Source organism: Drosophila albomicans, chromosome 3 (genome assembly GCF_009650485.2).
Source record: "Drosophila albomicans strain 15112-1751.03 chromosome 3, ASM965048v2, whole genome shotgun sequence".
Classification (NCBI taxonomy): Eukaryota; Metazoa; Arthropoda; class Insecta; order Diptera; family Drosophilidae; genus Drosophila; species Drosophila albomicans.
In genome coordinates this window covers 31,228,836-31,244,943 of record NC_047629.2, presented here as the reverse complement: position 1 = coordinate 31,244,943, position 16,108 = coordinate 31,228,836, and the positions used below count along the sequence as shown (strand labels likewise).

Genomic DNA, 16,108 nt, shown 5'->3' with positions numbered 1-16,108 from the left:
ATAAGCGCCAATGGCCGAAACAAGTCATCAACAGTTCAGAGTCAACAGTCTTCTAGGCAACATCAAGAAATATGCAAAGCAGCATTCTCATTCTGGCCGTGGTGGCCATCAGTGCTTGTGTGGAGGCCATGCCCCAACGCTTCCAAACTCTGCCCTATTATCCACCACCAAGGCAACCTCAGCCTCCTATTCGAGTGCGTCGTCAGGTGCTGGGCGGTTCTCTGGCCTCGAATCCTGCAGGAGGCGCTGATGCCAAGTTGGCTCTTAGCAAGGGCATTGGAACTCCAGACCACAATGTGATTGGACAAGTCTTTGCCGCTGGCAACACTCAAAATGGTCCAGTTACCACTGGTGGATCGTTGGCCTACAACAAGTAAGTTGACAGGAGAGTTAATATATTGAATAGAGGTACTCATCATTACTTAATCCCTTCCAGTCACGGACATGGCTTCGATCTGACCAAGACCCACACTCCCGGTGTCCAGGACAGCTTCACTCAGTCGGCCCATGCTAATCTCTTCAACAATGGCAGACACAACCTGGATGCCAAGGTTTTCGCCTCCCAGAATAAGCTCGCCAATGGCTTTGAGTTCCAGCGCAATGGAGCTGGACTGGATTACTCCCACATCAATGGACATGGTGCCAGTCTGACTCACTCCAACATTCCCGGCATTGGCAAGCAATTGGGTCTGGATACTCGTGCTAATCTCTGGTCCTCCCAGGATCGCAATACTCGCCTTGACTTGACTGGAAATGCTTCCAAGTGGACAAGCGGTCCATTCAGTGGCCAGACCAACTTTGGCGGCGGATTGGGACTGAGCCACCATTTCGGTTAAAATGATCAACTGAAAATTAGTAAATGTTTATACTAACAACTATTTATTACTAAAATTAGTGAATAAAATTCGAAAAAATATAAGTTTACTGGTATTTCTTTAATTTATCTAATTTGCCAAAAAAAAAAACGTTCAAAATGAGTATTAAAAGAAAAATCGTTTTTAATCTTAGAAATACTTTTCATTTCTGTAATACTCAATTAAAACATCTCATGGCAGTAACAACATTCAGATAAAGTGAAAAAATGTGTAAAAACCAATAAAACACTAGACATTACTGTTATAATTTAATTAAAAATTTATTTCATATTAAAAAATTTTTTTTTGACTCCAAACTGATATCTTTAGATTCTAAACAAGTAAGAAAGATACGATCGCATGTGCTCGACTGTAAAATTCCCGCTACCCATTTTTAATAAGTGCAAAACTATGCGATATTATTCTTAAAATATACAGAATTTAGATACCCCAAATATACTACAAATATACCAAAGATCATTGTAGTTATATTTATACAGTACTACATTTAAAATATACCAGATTTTTAGTCACAACAACTAGACACGTAGTAAGTATGCGTTTTTGACCATACAAAAGTATTTCTTAAATATCTTCTATGTTACAATTTTTATCTGATCGCAACTACATTTTCAGGAACCTCAAGTACTATAGTTATCGAATAAAAATTATAGCTCAATAGCTCTTACCTTAAATCCAGTCTTTCATACGGACAGACAGACAAACGGACCCACAGAAGGACCCTTAATTCCTTAATTAAATTCCCTAATTTAAATACATTTTTAAATCAAATTTTCAATTAAAAACTATCAAACCCATTACCATTTTTAGAAAAAATATGAGAGGCGATTATATTTTAATTTAATTTTGTTGTTTAATCAGATCATTAGCTCAGTGTAAACCATTCTTTGAATGTTTTGCATAGATAAAAAATTTTAAAAATCCAGGAAACTTATATCAGTGAAAGTTTTAGAAAGCACAATATTTCTTTTGTTATCATATTTTGAATTAACTAACTAACTCTCGTAACTAAAATCACAATGAAATTATAAATATAGTTAATAATGAACAATTTTCATTATCATTTTTTTGTAGGTGATCTATGTTAATTGAAATGAGCTATTCAACATTGTGATAAGCTTCAAAAGATTTGAGGTAGCAATCTGTAAGTATTATAGCCACCTTATCAATACACATTTTATTCACTGTCTAGTAACGAAAATCCCCTTAGAGGCTGCTGATAAGATGGACTAAGACAAACATCAAGCCAGAGATGTCGGTCCGGGTAATTCACAATCTGTAAACACAAAAACCAATGAAGCTAGGTGCATCCCCTTTGAGTTGAATTTGCGTATATAAGCGCCAATGGCCGAAACAAGTCATCAACAGTTCAGAGTCAACAGTCTTCTAGGCAACATCAAGAAATATGCAGAGCAGCAGCATTCTCATTCTGGCCGTGGTGGCCATCAGTGCTTGTGTGGAGGCCATGCCCCAACGCTTCCAAACTCTGCCCTATTATCCACCACCAAGGCAACCTCAGCCTCCTATTCGAGTGCGTCGTCAGGTGCTGGGCGGTTCCCTGGCCTCAAATCCTGCAGGAGGCGCTGACGCCAAGTTGGCTCTTAGCAAGGGCATTGGAAGCCCAGACCACAATGTGATTGGACAAGTCTTTGCTGCAGGCAACACTCAGAAGGGTCCTGTTACCACTGGTGGATCGTTGGCCTATAACAAGTAAGTTGATAGAAGACTAAATATATTGAATAGAGGTACTCATTATTATTTATTCCCTTCAAGTCACGGACATGGCTTCGATCTGACCAAGACCCACACTCCCGGTGTCCAGGACAGCTTCACTCAGTCCGCCCATGCCAATCTCTTCAACAATGGCAGACACAACCTGGATGCCAAGGTTTTCGCCTCCCAGAATAAGCTCGCTAATGGCTTTGAGTTCCAGCGCAATGGAGCTGGACTGGATTACTCCCATATTAATGGTCATGGTGCCAGTCTGACGCACTCGAACATTCCCGGCATTGGCAAGCAATTGGGTCTGGATACTCGTGCTAATCTCTGGTCCTCCCAGGATCGCAATACTCGCCTTGACTTGACTGGAAATGCCTCAAAGTGGACAAGCGGTCCTTTCAGTGGCCAGACCAACTTTGGCGGCGGATTGGGACTGAGCCACCATTTCGGTTAAAATTATCAACTGAAAATTAGTATTTGTTAATGCTATCCACTATTTATTACTAAAATTAGTGAATAAAATTCGAAAAAAATATAAGTTTACTGGTATTTCTTTATTAATTATTTCCAAAAAAAAAACGTTAAAAGTGAGTATTAAGATTATTATTAAAATTATTTAATACCTTATTTTTATTTTTAGAAATACTTTTATTTTCTGTAATACTCAATTAAAACATTTCATGGCAGTAAACGATTCTAATTTCAGAAATCCTATCAGTATTAAGATAAAATGAAAAATTGTATAAAAACCAAAAAAACACTAGAGGTTACTATTATAATTTTATTAAAAATGTATACAATATAATTCTTCTGATTCCAGACGGATATATTTAGTTTTTAAACAACTAAGAAAGCTACGGTCGAATGTGCTTCACTGTAAAATACCCGCTACCCATTTTGAATAGCAGCAAAACAGTGCGATATTATTATTAAAATATACCGAATTTAGAATCCACAAATATACTTCAAAATATATTAAAGGCCATTGTTGTTATCTTTATACAGAACTACATTCAAAATATTACAGATTTTCAACAAAAGCATCTAAGATCTAAGATCCGTAGTAACATACACTAGTCGTTTTTGTCCATACAAAAGTATTTCTACAAAAAAAATTCTACAATTTTTATCCGATCGCAACTAAATTTTCAAGATTTTCAATACTAACCTTAGATCCAGTCATTCATACGGACCCACGGATATACTATAGGGTAAAAGGGTATACAAATCATGATAATAATCCTGAATAAGGAACAATTTTTGTCGAAGAATTCCGATTAAAGAACAAAAGTATAGTATTGAAACAGCAAAAACATGCACAAAATCCAACATTTTACCATTTGCATTGTTGTGTTAAAAATTATCGCTGTTGAAAGCTTCAATTACCAATTGTTATCACCGACTATCATGTGTAGATTCCAAGTAGTAAAAACAGTTGTCATTATAATATATGGTATAATCAATATTAAGAGATTCTAAAATTAATTAATCAATTTCATAATTTAAATAAATTTTCAATTTAAATTTCCAATCAAAAATGATTAAACCCATTACCATTTTTTGATAAGATATGAGAGGCAATAATATTTTAGTTTAATTTTGTTGTTTAACAAAATAATTCATTTCTTATCCTATTTTTAATTACCTAACTCTCGTAACTAAATCCACAATAAAATTATAAATATAGTTAAAAATTATGAACAATTTTCTGAATGAACTTGTAGGTGATCTATGTTAATTGAAATGAGCTATTAAACATTTTGATAAACTTCAAAAGATTTGAGGTAGCGATCTGTAAGTATTATAGCCACCTTATCAATATACATTTCATTCACGCTTTTTGCTTTGTCTAGTAACGAAAATCCCCTTTAGAGGCTGCTGATAAGACGGACTAAGACAAACATCAAGCCAGAGATGTCGGTCCGGGTAATTCACAATCTGTAAACACAAAAACCAATGAAGCTAGGTGCATCCCCTTTGAGTTGAATTTGCGTATATAAGCGCCAATGGCCAAAACAAGTCATCAACAGTTCAGAGTCAACAGTCTTCTAGGCAACATCAAGAAATATGCAGAGCAGCAGCATTCTCATTCTGGCCGTGGTGGCCATCAGTGCTTGTGTGGAGGCCATGCCCCAACGCTTCCAAACTCTGCCCTATTATCCACCACCAAGGCAACCTCAGCCTCCTATTCGAGTGCGTCGTCAGGTGCTGGGCGGTTCCCTGGCCTCAAATCCTGCAGGAGGCGCTGACGCCAAGTTGGCTCTTAGCAAGGGCATTGGAAGCCCAGACCACAATGTGATTGGACAAGTCTTTGCTGCAGGCAACACTCAGAAGGGTCCTGTTACCACTGGTGGATCGTTGGCCTATAACAAGTAAGTTGATAGAAGACTAAATATATTGAATAGAGGTACTCATTATTATTTATTCCCTTCAAGTCACGGACATGGCTTCGATCTGACCAAGACCCACACTCCCGGTGTCCAGGACAGCTTCACTCAGTCCGCCCATGCCAATCTCTTCAACAATGGCAGACACAACCTGGATGCCAAGGTTTTCGCCTCCCAGAATAAGCTCGCTAATGGCTTTGAGTTCCAGCGCAATGGAGCTGGACTGGATTACTCCCATATTAATGGTCATGGTGCCAGTCTGACGCACTCGAACATTCCCGGCATTGGCAAGCAATTGGGTCTGGATACTCGTGCTAATCTCTGGTCCTCCCAGGATCGCAATACTCGCCTTGACTTGACTGGAAATGCCTCAAAGTGGACAAGCGGTCCTTTCAGTGGCCAGACCAACTTTGGCGGCGGATTGGGACTTAGTCACCATTTCGGTTAAAATGATCAACTGAAAATTAACTCTATCTCTATTTATTGTAATTATTTAAAATATTTCGAAATATTTTAAAGTAACCATTTGAATCAAGTCTTTATATATGTTTTCTGGACGCACTATAGAAAATTGATTATTTTTCTAAAAAATTATTCATTTTTGAACACCCGCCCTTTAAAATGCAATCGTTACATTTTCAATGCGAATGGCATTTTTACAGTGGTAGGTTTAAGACAATCGAAACTATATAATGAATGAACAGAATTTTTACAGTGAAGCCGTTAACACTTTGCTCTATTTAAAATTATGTTTATGATGTATTTTATTTTATAAAAGTTGAAAAATGTATGCATTAGAATAAGAACAGTAAACATAAATAAATTCATATTGGAGTACAGTAGATTGTACAGTTCTGTTGTTAGGCATTATTGTGATTCATGCGAGTAGCAAACAGTCTGTCGGCATCGGGGGGTTGAAGGTGGGGATTCGGGTTGCTTTAGGTTGCTTCGGTGGTGGCTGTTTTCAGTTGCATAAATGGAAACACATACTAGGAATGTACATATGCAAGCTAGGAAGCTAGGGAACTGTATCAACTGCATGAGATACAAACAGCAACAGAAATAGCAGCTGAACGAACTGAGCGCGCAACATCAGAAAAAGGATATGTGTATGCGTGAGAAGGTCCTTTGCTCTGACTGCGTGTGTCAAACCCTAAGTCTCAAAAAATATGCACTCCCCAAAAAGAAAATATGAATATATTTTTTTATCATATTTACAAAAATAATAAAGAATGTTCACAATTTAAAAATATTCTAGATTTATCAAAATGTGAAAGTTTGAGCTTGACAATTGAACATAGGATAGATACGTTTTAGACGAATATCCCGCAGTGAGTTTCGCATTTGGGCGACGGCTGTCGTTGGTTCCTTAAAAAAATTTCTAACTCAGCAGGGAAACAGAATCATGCAACTTTTAAACACACTCAGCGGCTAGACGGATAACTTGGTCTGAGAAGCAGATGTGGCAACCACTTGTTGTCGGTCTACTTATCCATATTATTGTAGTAAATGCTGTGTCATTTTTTTTTATCTTGCGTCTACTTGAATCAATGTGCTTGCCATATGTATTAAATGTATGTTTTACATTAACCGTAGCGTTATTGCCAAATTTACAGAAGCCAAATTCTTATATTCTTTCCAAAAATTAAAAAATTTTGCAAATGGTGCTATTTTTGTAATTTTAGAATGTTTTCCATTTGCTTAATTTAAATTTTTACATTCAAAGTTGTACAGCGAAAACTCTCTTAATATGCCTAGCTTAACAAATACTCTCTTAGACGGACACCTCTCTTAGACGGCCATTTTTTCTTTTGAGCGCACGTTCGCCTCTCTTAGATGGACGCTCTGCACATATTTTTGTAAAAACACAAATTGACTATTCTCTTGGCCGGACGTGAATCATTTGTGAACAGAAACAAAGAGAAGAGATGAAATTTAGTACAGTTTGACATGAGCTATTGAACGAGTCAGCAAAAAGTAAGAATGTCACAACGAAAAACATTAAGTTTAAATGAAAAAATGGAAATTATAAAGGCGCAGGAAATAGAAAAAATAAGTGTTCGTGAAATAGCCAGAAGGTCAGCATTTACATAATTATTATATCTTTACAACACCCTTAGCTTTTTTTAACTAACAGATTCAATATAGGAAAGTCGCAGGCAGCGACCATTTTAAAGGATAAATCGAAAATACAATCGATGTTGGAATCGGGGGACTGGAATATGAATGTCAAGAGGCAATATTTGAATGGAAAAGGCCAAAAACTTGATGTACTATGTTATGAGTGGTTTTCAAAGGCTCAATGCGAAAGTCATATTATAATATCTGGCCCTGAAATTAAAGCCAAAGCAAAAGAAATTGCATTAAGTCTTGGAATACCAAATTTTGCCGCCTCCAATGGATGGCTGTATAAATGGCGCACAAGACACAATATATCCTTGAAAAACTTATCCGGAATTCTCGATGATGACGATCGTGATTCACCATTGTTGATTCCAAAATGTGAAGCAATTATTACAGTAGACGATTCAGTTGAATTTGAAAATCCATCTGTCAATGTAATAAACTCAGACGAATCGGCTTTAAACATCATTTTAAGATTGAAGCAATACTTAAAAGATGACTATATAGCGTTTGGACATCTTAACAACTTGGAATCCTATTTACAGAGCTGTATAGCTGCAAATCAAACAATCACGTCTGACTAATTTTTTTTTTTAATTTTAATTTTGTATGTATTATGTATTAGAGTTAATGGTCTGAAATACAATAAAGTCTGTTTAATTTAATCTCTAAAATCCATCAGAAATTGAATAAATCGGTTACTAATAGTCTGATCTATTAATTTTGGACTATACACATTGATTGATACTAATAGTCTGATTTATTGACATTGCGCTATACAAAACAAAAATTTTGTCCTAATCAATCAATGACATAGTTGTATATTAGAGGTGGAGAACTATCGATGGCACTATCGGGACTATCGATGGTTGGCCACTATCGGCACGCTCTCGATAGCGGCGTGCACTCTCCATAGTGGTTAATCGCTATCGTCGATAGTGGTCGATATTTTTTCAAATATCTTTGTATACCAAAATTATTGGTTGATATAAATATATAAATAGCAGTTAAGGTACAACTTAAGGTAAAACTAAAAAAAATTCTATTCACATAATTATTATTCATTATTTTCAGATAAAGATTGGAAAACCAATTTTATACTCTCATATTTTAAATAAATATGGATTACTTCAAAAACTAATTAAATTATTTTCTTTTACTGCAATATCAACAACTACGGATAGTTTATAGTTGATAGTTTATGGAAACTATCAAGCACTATCGATGGCGCAGACTATCGATAGTTCTCCACCTCTATTGTATATACCCGATTATGGGTAACAGGTAAAACACACTACAGCAACAATAACACTATCATCAGCTCTTTGTTGATGTTTTCGTCCGGTTTCGCAGATTCTTTTGCTCTGCTCTGAAGCGTTCGAGTGAACGACAATATCTACTTGCATACATAAACATGTTGTGGTTGTCTTTCTGCATGTGTGTGTGTAGTCATGCTAGCTTTTTTTTCACATAAAGCAAACGCTAGTTTGCTTCTTCATATTACAAACAAATGTTAACATAAACTGAATAGTGCTGAAAACTAAAACGAAATGCCATAGCAGCCTATTCACTCGCTCACCTTCACAAGCATACAGCGAACGCATTCATAAATACATACATACATATGTATGTATGTGCTCCCATATTTGACTCTCTTCAATTGCGTTCTCTGGCTCTCTCGTTCGTTTTGTTTACTTATTCGTTGCTCTTTAATTCCGCCAAGCGAAAGCAAGCTACATTTGTACTGTACAGTACAGTTTGCACTCGTGCAATTCTTGTTATGATTGTTTTTTTTTTTAATTATTTCAACATCCAATTTTGTTGGTGGCAATACTATTGAAATATTAATGTTAAATGAATACTATTAATATTTATTTTACAGAAATTAAGAATGGTTTTGGGATTTTCGTTCTGTTTTGTTTTCTGTTGTGATAATTGCAAAAATTAACCAATTCGTACGCACAACCAAAAAATTAACGAATTTACATATTTTATCGCAAAACAGATGAAGTTCCTAAAATCGATCTTAGCTCTAAATATAGTGCTTATCTAAAGCTTTAAGAATAACATTCACTTATTTTTAAAATTGATTCAGTTTATGTTATTTTCACTGCAGTGCACTGCAAAAAGTCTCGCACGGGACAAATTTCGCCATGGAATTACCCATATGGACATACATACATACACACACATATGTACATATATTTTCATTAACAAAAATACATGTTCGATAACAATTCTAATCTAATTTTGAATAGATCTTATTTATACGTTATTATTTTAAGTTGTACATTGTAAAATCCGAATTACGAGTGCATATCTACATCGCTCGAATTTCCTTCGATCCTACGACGTTCCACTGATAGCATGTGTTGAATCTTTGATTGCATGATCATTGCATTCGAAAGGGGCATGTTGATAAGTTGTGCGCCAACATTAAGTCCGAAAAAGGTAAACTCATTGAATCCCAAGGATTGCAGACTTGATATGTTTTCCGGAAATCTAGGTCCTTGCAATGTATGTGGAGTTGCAGTGGGAGATTGTGGCGAGGCCGTTTTCGTAGTTGAACGAGGATCAGAAGACTCTGCGGATGGCAGTGAACGAGCACTTTCTGTTGTAGGCACCTGGGGACTTTGCTTCAACTCCAATTTCTGCTCGATTTCTTCTTCGATTTTAACAGGCTTTATGCGGGACAATTTGATCCGCAAACGTTTTACAGGTTTTGGTAAAACCACATTGGTATTCTTTCCCGACTGAGTCATACATATATAGAGAAATAATCTATTATAATTTAAAAATTATTTTAAATATTTATTTTATATTACCGCATCCAGATTTTGACCCAAAAACTCATGCATTGGCGCAAACCAGGAAATCTTGGAAGTATAGCAAGGGTTTGCATTGATTTTCCTTAACTCCTGATGATACACAGCTCGCAAATTTTGTATCTTAGTCTTTACACCTAGCAAAGTCATAGGGCGCTCATTGCGACCAGCCTCCCTGTTGATACCAATTTGAAGGCGCCTGTGCGCAGCATTCGTTGCAGTTTGCAATAGGGGCCTATTATCCCACAAGCATGGTTCGCGACTATAAAGCTCGACGAACTTCAGATGGCGCTCTGCGGTAAAACGAAACGGGCGCCAAGATGCTACCCGATTGCTTGTCATGGCTCGCAAGAGGCAAGAAACTCAAACTCGAAGGGGAAATGCAAACTGTTGGACAACCGCTCTCGCAACGAGTTTGCCCCGAACTGCCGATTGCTTTGGCGCGTGGCGATTGTTCCAATCGCTCTCTCGTTTACGACGCCAACTTGGCGTTCGAAAGTCGTCGTGTCAGACGAGTCGTTTGGTCGTTTTGCTTTGTTACTTGTTTTCAGCTCTCTTGCTCTCTTTGTTTGCTGGCGTACGATATATTGATAATCGATAACTTTTCGATGATAAACGATTAAATAAAATGTATTTTAAGCAACATAGATAGTTTAAGGTCAGAACAGTCGGGAAATTTAACAATATCTTTCAAAACTGTTTTCGAATCTCAATTGCATAGAATTACATCTGCAACTGATTTGTACTACCTACATTTCGTGCGAACTTAAGACTTCAAATCTTAAAAAAGGTCTTTGTGCATTTGCCATGCTGCAATGCGGCTTAAAAAGGAATCGTACACACAAAGCATTCGAATTTCGCAGAGTCCCAAGTCCTTAGGCTGCCTACCAGCTTGCCGGTTGCCTGGCTGCCCTTACACAACAACTCGCCTGGCTGTGTTTTGTTTGTCCCTGCTTCGTTGTCGCTCATTGTGGACTTCAAACAGCGCGTGACATCGTTATCCCTTGTACGGCAAGGGCAAAGGCAGACCTTGCTGCCTCCCTGCTAGTTATTTGCTTGCTACACAACTGCAACGCCATTTTCCTTCAGTACAGTTTATTTTTTTCAGTGCTCTTTAAAATATTCAGGCGGGAAAATGCCTCGTTTCGTACTCTATCGGTGGTAACTAGTCGCCAAAATCTCTGCCGTATTTAACCCTAAACGGGATATGCATCAGAAAATACATGCAACCGTTACATTCTATAGAACTGCCCTTGTATTGCGCCCATCTACCTTTTTTCTCATTGAATGAATACATATTCATGCTGTACTTGGTACAGAACTCTCAAAGCGCTCAAATTGAATCGCTTAGGATGTCTTCGTTGCTACATACATATGCACATATGTATGTATGTATGTATGTATCAAAGCAATGGATCACAGCTTCTTATTTATAAAATTTTAAATCAAAGCAACACAAAAATGTTTACAAGATTTCTTATAAAGAAAGGCAAGCTGTAGAACATTTGAAAGATTTCTATACTATCGAATTAGAAAGATTTCTACTGCGAGTATCAGTGCAAAGCAAAGTTGTGACGTCAGCGTACATAGTCAACCTTGTTTGTTGTGAACCTTAACGCTGCAAGCTGCTTGCTATAATCCAATTCGAATACCGTGAGAGGAAAGAGCAAAAACAGTGTAGATACAACTTGTCACGTAAGGAAACTTATTAATTGTGGTATGTAAAACTATGTCTTATCTAATGTCTAGTAATTAAATTATGTAGGTACATAATTGCGTTTCACACTGTTGCCATTACTTGATTGTTTTGTGATGAACATTTGTGATTTGGAATTCTTTAAAATATATTTCTTCTCGGCGAATCCAAAATTTAATTTTATTGCTTCTGTAATGATAATTCACTGCACAACAAATTTAATTTTTCGAATAATTTTTTATTTACTGAAGCGCAGTTTTTTTTGGCGCCATTTTAAAGTGAGGCCTGTATTCGACCTCGTTCTCATGTGTTAGTGCGAGAGCCAGTGGCTCTCCTCTATTTTTTCGTGTATGTATGGAAGCATACAACTCCACCCATGGATAATAATGGGAGCATATTTGGATGAAATGTTGAGTAGATGCTTCACATTTAGCTATTTGGTCAATTTGAATTTGTTTTTATTGCGAATGCGTTTTGTGACCGCCATTTATTCGATTTTCACTTTAAAGAGCATTTCATTGGCGTTATTTTTGTTTTTACACGGTTTTTAGCGTTATCTCTGCTTTAGTTTCGTGTTTCTGATTTATCTCAGATAATTTGCCGGCTGGCCTTTTCATTCCTTCTCTCTCTCGAGCATATTTTTAGATATGATTGCGTGACGTGAGTCGTGAGTGCTCAACATCATAGCGTATTTCAAATACATAGTATATAATCAATAAAAAGTAAAAGAAATATGAATCTTGAAATATTAGGATTAAATGTAATAGATATTGCATTCAGCATATTCAAAATGTATGAGTGCATGTGTATTATATATTGCTGCAGTGCATAAGACGTGACACGATTGGCCGCGTTGAACGACACGCACTCATCTTAAGCAGCAGCCCTCTGCCAGCGTCGACTGCATGGCGCTCTTTCGTCTCTTTACGCAGCTGCTTCGGTTTTCGTTATACCAGTAGTTGCTGAGTCCGTACAGTTGAAATCGAGCAACACAAGAAAGAGGTTGGTTCCCTTATTCTGAAAATTATTTGTGTGTATAAAAGTGAAATAAAATAATAGCAAACATGTATTGAAAAAGTGAAGTCAGAATATAAACAATTTTTTTTATGTGTTGATTTACTCGTATAGTACAGTGAATTAACACTTTCGTTGTGAACAAAAACAATTTTCATTTAACATTAACGAGTTTTCTGCACCGAGCAGAGCCAGTGAGCACATTTTTCATTCGTCGCTTGTGAGAAGTACGACCCTGCTGTACCAAGCATAAGAGACCAAAGCATTGCCATTGCGGAATATTGGCCCGCCGTGAGCGGCGCTCAGGAAAAATGGCTGCCTAGACTATTAATTTCTTTAAAATGTTGCATTATTTTCATTTGCATTACCACATTAATTTTCTCGTACAAATGAATTTGTTCATTGACGCGCGCGCAGTTAACCAAAAAGCGCGCCTTTTTTCGGATGTTCACATATTTTACTTTGTTTCTGTATTTGTATTTGTTTTTACACGGCATTTAGCCGCGTTTCTTCTTGCCTCGCACTCTTCCATGCTCGCACACACACAAACAAACTCACGCACGTACACTCTCACACTCTCTCTCTTTTGTGGTTCTCTTGTGTGTGGCCAGCCGGCAATTTATCTGCTGCCGATGTCGCTGTCGCGCAGGCAGAGCGAATCAACTTTTGCGTTCGTCGGCCGCCTTGCCTTTCAGCTTGATTCACTCAGTACAGTTGAAGACAGTAAAGAAACGTGAAAGGTTGGTTAGCAAGGAACGCATTGAAAAATTAAAAAAAGAAAATTAATTTGTGTGCAAAGTATTTAATAAATAGTGACATAAAAAATTCTATTTGCTAATTCCCAAACTAGGCAGTCAAGAGCACAAAAGTTTTTCTTTCTTATACCAAAAAGTAAACAACAAAGTCGCAGTCGTGTGTCATATGTGTGAATTTCATGGCAGGCAATTTAATAGGCACAAACATGAGGCATTTTAAAACGTAAATTATTAAAACGTTTTCCAACTCATTCGTGCACATTTTTTCGCATACTGCTGTATTTTTTCTACATAAAATTTGGCTCTGTGGTACATTTCTCATACATTGAATATGTCGCTTCGCTTTGCCTCTTGTGCAAAAGAGCGCGTCGCATAGACGACGCTTGCTTGCTTGCTTTGCCTACTGTGCTGTACCACACAGCACAGCACAAGCAGCCAGTCCGAGCCCAGTACATACAGAAAAAAAGTGTTGCCATTTCGGTCTTTTGCACTCGATACCGGGCCAAACTGCTTACTGCTGAGAGAGCAAACGAAAAGAAAAAAATGGCTGCTTATTTTTGTCGATAAAATTTCTGCTACAAATTGGCATTTTATTGCATTATATTTATGCAATTAATTTTCATATGGTGATTATATTGTTAGCTGCGCGCACTCTCTGCACGCCACTTGAACTGAAAGACGCGTGCGCGCGCTTTTCTCGACGCTGCTCTGCCAACAAATGGTGCTATGGTGTAGTAGTGCCATCTCATTTGACGCGCGGCCATTACTGCATATGTGTGCGTGCGAGCGAGTGAGTGTGTATGTGTTAGTGAGCAGTAGTACTGGTGGTGGCTTCTCTTTTGTTTCGCTTGGTAGCTGCGTCGTTTGGTCTTCTTGCTTTTACTTACAATGAATACTAGAAAATACTAATAATTGATTTTTTCTTTTTGTATTTGCAGCTCTAGCTTATAGCAAATTAATTTAATATCGTCTACTACTTCAAACACACAGTTTAATTTTGAAAATGGCCGACAAACCAAAACGCCCGCTCTCCGCTTACATGCTGTGGCTGAACAGCGCTCGTGAGTCGATCAAACGCGAGAATCCCGGCATCAAAGTTACCGAAGTTGCCAAGCGTGGTGGTGAATTATGGAGAGCAATGAAGGATAAGTCGGTAAGTAGTTATTACTACATTTAGCCATATACAATTCTTAATAAACATATTTTATGTTTCGTTTTGTTTCTAGGAGTGGGAGGCAAAAGCAGCCAAGGCCAAGGACGATTACGATCGTGCCGTCAAAGATTTTGAGGCTAACGGCGGCAGCAGTGCTGCCAATGGCGGTGCCAAGAAACGTGCAAAGCCCGCGAAAAAACAAGCGAAAAAGAGCAAACGTGATGATTCCGAGGACGACGATGACGATGAAAGCGAGTAGATTGATTGATCTTCAGACCCCAGTCAAATAATAATAAAAAAAAAATTACAAAAAATAAAAAAAAGCAAACATCATATATGTGAAGTGTGGTGGATCGAGTCATTGCATTTTCTCAACAAATTAATACCCACCACAAACAATCACACCACACCACAAGCTCCCCTACACATACACACGAAACACACACCAACAAAACAAAAAAGAAGCATTCTAAATAGCATAGTTGAAAAACAATAAGAAAATCCTCTAAAGAAAGCAGATCGATCATCAGTTGCTCTGCAGAGAGTTAATATGCTGGCAACTGTAAAGAACATAAACAAAATTGTATTTATACATAAGATTTTAAGTTTATAGTAGGCGTTTCTTTTAATGCTAACAATTTTTTAAGTCGAAGATAATGCCTGCACCTGAACAAAAACAAGAAAAGAAAGGCGGGTGAACAAAACAATGTTCAATTTGTGTATCTTGCATAAAAATTTGTAAATTAAACGATAACGTAATTCCATTATAAATAAAAAAAATTATAAAAGAATATCAATTTTTCGCTATTGTTCTGAGAAATAATTATACATACATACATCATGTATATGCAAATAATGTGTAGTATGTCAAGTAGAACACATCCACCACCACCACCCTTCCTCCTCCCAGCAAATACAACAAACAGAGAAATGATGAGATGACGAGTTAAAAGATCTATTTTATAGGTCCATGATAATATACACGAATAGCTCGTAATGCACAATGTTAAAAGTTGTCGTTGAAGAAAAGAGTGTACAAAAAAGAGACGCTGAAAACAGTTTCACGTCGTTCAAAAGGTAATATTAAAATAAAAAATAAATAATACAAAATAAACGAACGAAATTTCGCTCAGGTTTTTCGTAAAAATTTAAAACTAGAGAAACGTCTTTGTTAATCCCTAAAAGATGTTGCGAGATATAATTCAGATGATGTATTGCATTTAATCGGTAGTCATAATTAATACCTATATAATTTAAATCCAATATGAGAAATACAAATTAAATACATTTTTTAAATGCGTTAAAAAATTCTGGTCTTTATTCATTTCTCAAGGTTTCAGGAAGTAGCTCATAAATCGATTGCTGTGTTTCGTGGAAATTGAAAAGTTCAAACTCAGCTGATCTTTAATCCAGTAACTTTCGCATATCATTTTAGAGATTGGCTTATTAATTAAAAGTAAAAGAAAAACACTTTAAATATTTTCTTATTTATTGTTTTTAAATATCATAATTAATTCAATAATAATCGATCACTAACACTATATGATTTCATATGCTGCT

General features: G+C 36.8%; 6 protein-coding genes across 7 annotated transcripts; 5 read left to right on the top strand and 1 right to left on the bottom strand.

Annotated features, from left to right (window-relative positions):
• Positions 1-31: 31 nt before the first annotated feature.
• LOC117566438 (attacin-B-like) lies at positions 32-878 on the top strand. Its single transcript, XM_034245967.2, has 2 exons — positions 32-373; positions 437-878. The coding sequence occupies exons 1-2, from the start codon at positions 72-74 to the stop codon at positions 834-836; spliced, it is 702 nt and encodes a 233-aa protein (XP_034101858.1). The 5' UTR covers positions 32-71; the 3' UTR covers positions 837-878.
• A 1,342-nt stretch (positions 879-2,220) lies between these two features.
• Positions 2,221-3,132, top strand: LOC117566434 (attacin-B-like). Its single transcript, XM_034245965.2, has 2 exons — positions 2,221-2,585; positions 2,649-3,132. Exons 1-2 carry the CDS (start codon positions 2,281-2,283, stop codon positions 3,046-3,048), a joined length of 705 nt encoding a protein of 234 aa, XP_034101856.1. The 5' UTR covers positions 2,221-2,280; the 3' UTR covers positions 3,049-3,132.
• A 1,483-nt stretch (positions 3,133-4,615) lies between these two features.
• Positions 4,616-5,737, top strand: LOC117566436 (attacin-B-like). Its single transcript, XM_034245966.2, has 2 exons — positions 4,616-4,966; positions 5,030-5,737. The coding sequence occupies exons 1-2, from the start codon at positions 4,662-4,664 to the stop codon at positions 5,427-5,429; spliced, it is 705 nt and encodes a 234-aa protein (XP_034101857.1). The 5' UTR covers positions 4,616-4,661; the 3' UTR covers positions 5,430-5,737.
• Positions 5,738-6,914: 1,177 nt separating this feature from the next.
• On the top strand, positions 6,915-7,785 carry LOC117569349 (tigger transposable element-derived protein 6). Its single transcript, XM_034250482.2, has 2 exons — positions 6,915-7,059; positions 7,119-7,785. Exons 1-2 carry the CDS (start codon positions 6,965-6,967, stop codon positions 7,687-7,689), a joined length of 666 nt encoding a protein of 221 aa, XP_034106373.1. The 5' UTR covers positions 6,915-6,964; the 3' UTR covers positions 7,690-7,785.
• A 983-nt stretch (positions 7,786-8,768) lies between these two features.
• On the bottom strand, positions 8,769-10,461 carry LOC117568653 (uncharacterized). Its single transcript, XM_034249450.2, has 2 exons — positions 9,931-10,461; positions 8,769-9,858 (listed from the first exon to the last, which is right to left on the bottom strand). Exons 1-2 carry the CDS (start codon positions 10,270-10,272, stop codon positions 9,412-9,414), a joined length of 789 nt encoding a protein of 262 aa, XP_034105341.1. The 5' UTR covers positions 10,273-10,461; the 3' UTR covers positions 8,769-9,411.
• Positions 10,462-12,549: 2,088 nt separating this feature from the next.
• LOC117567067 (high mobility group protein D) lies at positions 12,550-14,891 on the top strand. Of its 2 annotated transcripts, none has more exons than XM_034246810.2 (3): positions 12,550-12,628; positions 14,334-14,548; positions 14,622-14,891. In XM_034246810.2, the coding sequence occupies exons 2-3, from the start codon at positions 14,399-14,401 to the stop codon at positions 14,805-14,807; spliced, it is 336 nt and encodes a 111-aa protein (XP_034102701.1). In that variant the 5' UTR covers positions 12,550-12,628; positions 14,334-14,398; the 3' UTR covers positions 14,808-14,891. The 2 variants fall into 2 exon arrangements, with proteins under 2 accessions (XP_034102701.1, XP_034102700.1); XM_034246809.2 differs by lacking the exon at positions 12,550-12,628 and adding an exon at positions 13,269-13,380.
• Positions 14,892-16,108: the final 1,217 nt, after the last annotated feature.